This window comes from Spea bombifrons, chromosome 8 (assembly GCF_027358695.1).
Source record: "Spea bombifrons isolate aSpeBom1 chromosome 8, aSpeBom1.2.pri, whole genome shotgun sequence".
Lineage (NCBI taxonomy): Eukaryota > Metazoa > Chordata > Amphibia > Anura > Pelobatidae > Spea > Spea bombifrons.
In genome coordinates, this window is record NC_071094.1 from 2147501 (window position 1) to 2153547 (window position 6047).

At 42.9% G+C, this 6047-nt stretch overlaps 1 protein-coding gene across 1 annotated transcript; it reads right to left on the reverse strand.

The window, feature by feature from the left end:
• Positions 1-48: 48 nt before the first annotated feature.
• On the reverse strand, positions 49-4018 carry REXO4 (REX4 homolog, 3'-5' exonuclease). Its single transcript, XM_053473195.1, has 9 exons — positions 3880-4018; positions 3162-3456; positions 2051-2388; positions 1693-1845; positions 1338-1531; positions 1033-1121; positions 616-690; positions 418-492; positions 49-177 (listed from the first exon to the last, which is right to left on the reverse strand). The coding sequence occupies exons 2-9, from the start codon at positions 3372-3374 to the stop codon at positions 49-51; spliced, it is 1266 nt and encodes a 421-aa protein (XP_053329170.1). The 5' UTR covers positions 3375-3456; positions 3880-4018.
• Positions 4019-6047: the final 2029 nt, after the last annotated feature.

Here is a 6047-nt window from a genome sequence, read left to right on the forward strand (position 1 = left end):
TTTCAGTTCTTCTTCATGAGTCGATAACAACCGGAAGAGACCCGGGAATCAACCAGAAGGCGTGGGTTTATCTTTCTGGTGGCCCGGCTTCACCCGCAAGTACTTTGCTTTAATTTGAGCTTCCCAATTCTTCTTCTCCATCGTGTATAACCTCATGGCGGCCTGGGCATCTTGGATCTGGGAAGGAAAGAAAGCCACATTGTTACATAGAACAGGGTTCCAGAACATTACGCGTGAGAGACACATCCGGGTTCTCACACTCTGATCACATGTTCGCTGTGATCAAGGTCTTATCCATGCTTTATTATATGGATCTGCCAGAGGTCTCGTAGAGCTGTCACGTCTCTCCTGCCGGGCAGACTCATTCTGTGTTCTGGTAACTATTCATACCGATCAGATACATTGTTTGAAACCTACCGAGCAGTGCTCCTTGGTCTGCACCCTCACATTCAGGATGTTCTCACAAAGCAATTTGAGAGATGGGCGCCCGCTCTACAAGAGAAGACATGGTTAGTGGTATTTTTCCCCCTTACTTTCTTTAGAGAAGAACGCCTTTTGAAGAGTAAAAAAAAATTAAATGTGAAGTCCCTTTAACCGACTCCCTCCAAACTTTACCTTCACTCTTTGCCTGAAGGGCTTGTATTTTTGCGTGTCTCTGATGGCCTTTTTCGGATGGTCCAAAAGGAGAATCTGTACGAGAACAGAAGTTAAAGGAAGAAGTAATAGGAACGTCATCAGCTTAAGACAAGGAGTTCATCATTATTGTGTGTAAATTGTGTATTAAAAGTGTGAAATATTCACTAATATTCAGTCATTTGCCGCCTAAAACGACATTTTACAAAAACAAGGCAAGTGACCCCACAAAAGCAACACGCCATACAACTTATTAGGACAGGCATGCCCTTTGTGATGGAGGGTGCCGTGTTATTTAGTCCCTATTGCCCGAGAGAAGATCCTTTGGTGGCCACCATGATCAGTGTGGCTCCCTGTCTAGTGGTTTACTGACACACATCAGGGGCTCCCTTTATGTACCTTGAGATCATTGTGCAAAGCATGTCCAACCAAAATACGTCCTTTCAGGATATCAGACACCTCTTTCTGAACTACTTTGAAGTCTTCTCCTGAAACACAGAACAAAAGGAACATGGTTACAGAAAACGACTTAAGCCGTCACACTCACAATGAAGGCTGCTTGGATTCCCTCCATTGTATGACCCCCTCCCCCCAAACAATATAGAAGTCCAACCAAATGTAGCCTTCAAGGTCAAGAAATCCCAAATTTAAGGTCCGCGGGTGGCATTAATGTATCACCTCAGTCAGGTAACAGCACTACCCACCGTTCTTGATGTCCTGAGGCCGGATGCCGCTCACGGCCGTCCTGTAGTCCGTCACTCGTTCTGTTGGCTTGACATGTTTATCGTACACGCATTTCCCAAACTGATTGACAATGGACACCCGAGCTAAGATGCTATCTTCTCCTTCTGGGCCCACGCCGACCATCTCACAGTCTATGGCCACAGTCCTCGTTAGCCTGAAACAAAGAGTTGAGGACAATAGTATTAAAGTGACTGAAATCAGCAGCAAATACAAATTGTATCTGTGTGAGAGAAAACTATTCCATAAGACGGTAAATATAATTGTAAGTCATGGCACAAGGTGATTCGAGAACAAAAGAATCTCGGTGACAGTTACCCATCAAACGCCCGACCCTTCACTAGAACCGTATCCGTGGAATCCGAGTGTTTCTCGGGGACGCCTTGCATCTTACGGGCGATCTCTCCAGCTTCGGGCCCCATGGCTGCCTCGATATCTTCGGGATCCACGTCATCGAACCAGATGTCAATCCTGAACCACAGAATAACCGTTAGCCGCGACAAACCCCTGAAGTATCGTCTAGGCTCTCCAGATATTACGCACGATTTAGGACAGCCAGAAGATTTACAATTGCGTAACAAACTTTTTAAACAAAAACATTAATTTAACTTTTTAAGAAGGTTTTTCTTCTTAGGAAAAAATAGTAATTAAAAACAAGCAAAGCCACGCAGCTTACTTTGGAGCTTCTACCACGTTTCCCTTGTCAGACTTCTTTTTATCTTCGGTCTTGATTTTTTTCTGCTTAATGCTCCTTTCTACCCCCTCCTCAATTTTCCTTTTCTTGCTCTTTTTCTCCCCTTTTTTATTGGCTTCCGAGGCAGAAGGATGTGTTTTTGTACTGGTTTTATCCCCCTTAGCTGCGGATGGAGCACTTTTCAAACGTCCATTGACTTTAGGGGTGACTGCTGGGGTTTCAGGCCCATCATGTTTCTTATTGGTGGCTTTTTGCTCTTTTTTAGGTACATCTGTAGAAGCCGAAGGATCAGCTGGACTCGGTTTCTCTGGTTTGAGCAACTAACAAGGAGAGAACAACGGGTAAGAAGATAATCAGCTGGCGCAATAAAGAACAGTGATTTTAACCCTACGAAATTGGATAATACACACATACAACCTCAAATACCCAATCATCATGAAAATGTTTACATACAAAAGTTTGGGGTCATTGAGATGTTTCCATGGAAAACAACGCCATTTCTGGCTGTAACATAATTACAAAAGGGTTTTTCTAATGATCAATTAGCCTTTTACAGTTAATCTTGCAGTGATGGGAGTGATAAATGGCCATTGGAACAGCAGGAGTGATGGGAGTGATAAAGAACCATTGGAACACAGGAGTGATGGGAGTGATAAATGGCCATTGGAACAGCAGGAGTGATGGGAGTGATAAAGAACCATTGGAACACAGGAGTGATGGGAGTGATAAACGGCCATTGGAACAGCAGGAGTGATGGGAGTGATAAAGGACCACTGGAACACAGGAGTGATGGGAGTGATAAAGGGCCTCTGTACGCTTATGAAAAGATTCTGTTAAAAATCAGCGGTTTCCAGCTAGAATAGTCATTGATTCTTTCAAAAAGAAGTGACCCAAAACTTTTGTACGGTAGTTTATATATTTCTAGATCTTACATACCGCTATTTTGAGAGCAAAAACGGTGTGTAGGATGTAAATTTAACGTATTGATGGAGCGACGCGTCTGGTCCCTCGGCTGTCATAATAAAGTTAGCGTTTCTACATTTATCTGACGTTGATCGCTGCCGATCGTCACCCGCGTCATTCTCTCCCTTACCTCTTGCAGAGCTTTCCAGTTATGTGAAAACTCCTGGGGATTTTTGGGGGGTAACACAGGAATAACTTTCTTATCATCATTTTTCTTGGTCACTTTTTTGGGTTGGTTTGGCCAGAACTTCTTCTTTTTCTGTTTCGTGGTCACCTTTGATGCAATTTTTGTCTCTTTTGCATCTGAAGACGGCTTTTCATTCTTTAGTTGGATTTTTGCCATCGTCAGTCTTTCATCGGAGAATCGGGACCGGCGATTACCGTCTGTAAATCTCTAACTTGAACTCTCGCAATTAGACAACTCTCTGTTCGCATCCAAAAAATAAAAAAAATATAATCAACCATTAATATATTGCCTTTTTATTAATCACTGGTAACACACAGACCACTTCCTTTAAAAATTATTTTATTTTGAGAATTGATTATAACATAAAGCACCATATACACTTTTTCATTTAGCTTCTGTGTCTACAAATTAATATATATTTTCTTTTTTAAAATATCTAAGTTTTCAAACATTTAATTTTCAGAAATATAATATGAGCTGCATTTTATGGCAAGGAATATAAACACATCTAAAATGCAATGTAAAAGATGGGACTATATACCCCATTAATGTACTTTAAGACGATGTTAGGTGATAAGGAACTATCCCCAGCTGTACCCTTATCTTAAAGCCAAAAGAATAAAACGTATGTAACATGTAGTATGTATACATGTGTACTCACATGTAACATCCCCAGTGATCTCTCCCATACACAGTAAAATAGCCCTGTTCACACAGTAACACGTCCCATGCCTTCTAACCAGCATGTAAGGAACCGGAAGCCGGCTTCTAAAGCCAACCTCACGGAAACAACAGCCGAAAAACTTTGGTTCCTACAGCTCTGCGATCACGCATGCGCAGAAGAGAAATCCCGCTTGCTCACGCATGCGCCCTTCTGCAGCTGCTCTCAACCCGGGGAGCATGCGGCCGCAACTACAGGGGTAGGGCCTGGTATTAATTAACCACTTAATTGCCACAAAACTTCATTACCCTGGCAAGGTGTTAATCCCAATAACATTTTGTAAAGGTCTGTAAACTATAATATGTTATAGAATAATTTTAAATATTAGTACACGCGAGCTGTAATTATGCATATTGCAAATTGTCACCATGGAAACCCGTGTCAGGTCCCAATGATGCTTGAGGTGGGGGCAAATTCTATGCAGAACCCGAATAATGGAATAGAATGGCGATTGGAGCCGACCCCGGACCCCCTTCCATTATAGAGTAAAGGAGTAGCCTTAAAGTGGATTGACGGATTATTACGCTACATTACATAGCGCCTGCAGCGTCCGTAGCGCTGTTACGATAGAGAATGAAATTTAAGATTAAAAAAGACAATATACAAAACTGACGATACGATTAATACGCGTTAACCTTGCGTCTTGTGAGCTTACAATCGATTACGGAGGGGGATTTGAATTTCTGCGTGAAATCAGATAACAGCCCATTATATGCTGCGGCCACCAAATATTCTTAAAATATTGTGGGGGGTTATCTCATTTATTAAAACTGTAGCAAAGAGTACAATCGTCCAATTAGCAGAAACATCCCATAGGTTGCTATGGCGATAAGAACACGTTTTAAAACTGCAAAAAAAACATTTTTCTACATACCTTCCATAATATTTAACCTCGATAAATGTCTTTTGTTTAGGTCGTCTTTCGTGGTGGCTGATCCAATAAGATCGAGTCCTTGGTCCGGATGGATCTGGCGGCGGATCCTGGCACCGTTCTCCAATCTGGCCGTCGGGGAAGAGAGACCGGAATTCTCTAGCCAACTGCAGGGGGCAGAAAGAGAAGTGGCTAATGCAGGGGTGTCCAGCCTGTGGCCCTCCAGCTGCTGCAGGACTACATCTCCCACACTCCTCAGCCAGCCCCTTAGCTGAAAGAGCATTATGGGAGATGAAGTCCTGCAGCAGCTGGAGGGCAGCAAGTTGGACACCCCTGGGCTAATGGAAGCATGTCTATGGGCCAGCAGCTGCTCCTAAATTGCTTGGGTTCACCCGAGGATGTTTGATGCCAACAGAAACTACGGAGGACGGATTGCCAAGTAGTAAGTTTCCAGCGTGTGATCTTGCTAGCGTTTGGGCAAAGCAGCATGGGAAACGTAGTCTGGAGAGCTGTGTTTCTGCTTTCCCTGATGTAATCGCAGAGAACAAATGTTTTTTTTGTGCCTTGTAGAACGGGACAAGTAAAGTTGCAAGCTACTTTTACTATCTGCCGTAAAGCGAGGCCGCTCTCTTTCCTGCTACTGTCCTTCAACGAAAGATTCCTCGTTAACTAGAATAATGGCGATCTGCGCCCATTTTCTACATTTTTTTTCTTTCTTATCTAAAACAAAAAACTGGTTTTCTGGGTAATCCACCAAAAACAATTTAAGTGAAAAATTATTTTTTAAAGCGTCAAAATAGTTAACAATAAGTGTTTTTTTTCAGGTGGTATACGCTGTAAAGCATTAATAGCCGCTAGCGATATCGTATAAGAAGACCCCGTAAGCAATTCCCGCGGCCGCACTCACCGAAAGAAACAATTTGTGGTCTGAGAAGAAGCGTCCGTTATTTGCAACAAAGTGTCGGCCGGGAGCCTCGTCCTTTAATGTTACAGATAAGAAGTTCTTGGACGACGAATTACAGCATTATGGTTTGAAGTTTCGGAACGTTCTTTTTCTTTGGAGCCAAATCGTTTCCAGAACTGCCGACCCGAAATGACCCAAGGGTCACCCGGTAGCTTAAGCAATAAATGGCCAAATACCCCGGGTATTTTTTGCTGTGGGCACCGTGGGGTTAACGTGTCGAGACTCATCACCTGAACTTTGTAGAACCAAAAAGGAAGCTCAAAATTAATTTGG

Excerpts from the sequence above, each read along its gene's own strand:
- REXO4 (XM_053473195.1), bottom strand. The coding sequence starts at position 3,374 with ATGGCAAAAATCCAACTAAAGAATGAAAAGCCGTCTTCAGATGCAAAA. Across the intron at positions 1,846-2,050 it reads AACGTGGTAGAAGCTCCAAA|GATTGACATCTGGTTCGATG; the intron begins GTAAGCTGCGTG and ends TCTGTGGTTCAG. Across the intron at positions 1,122-1,337 it reads GCCTCAGGACATCAAGAACG|GAGAAGACTTCAAAGTAGTT; the intron begins GTGGGTAGTGCT and ends TCTGTGTTTCAG.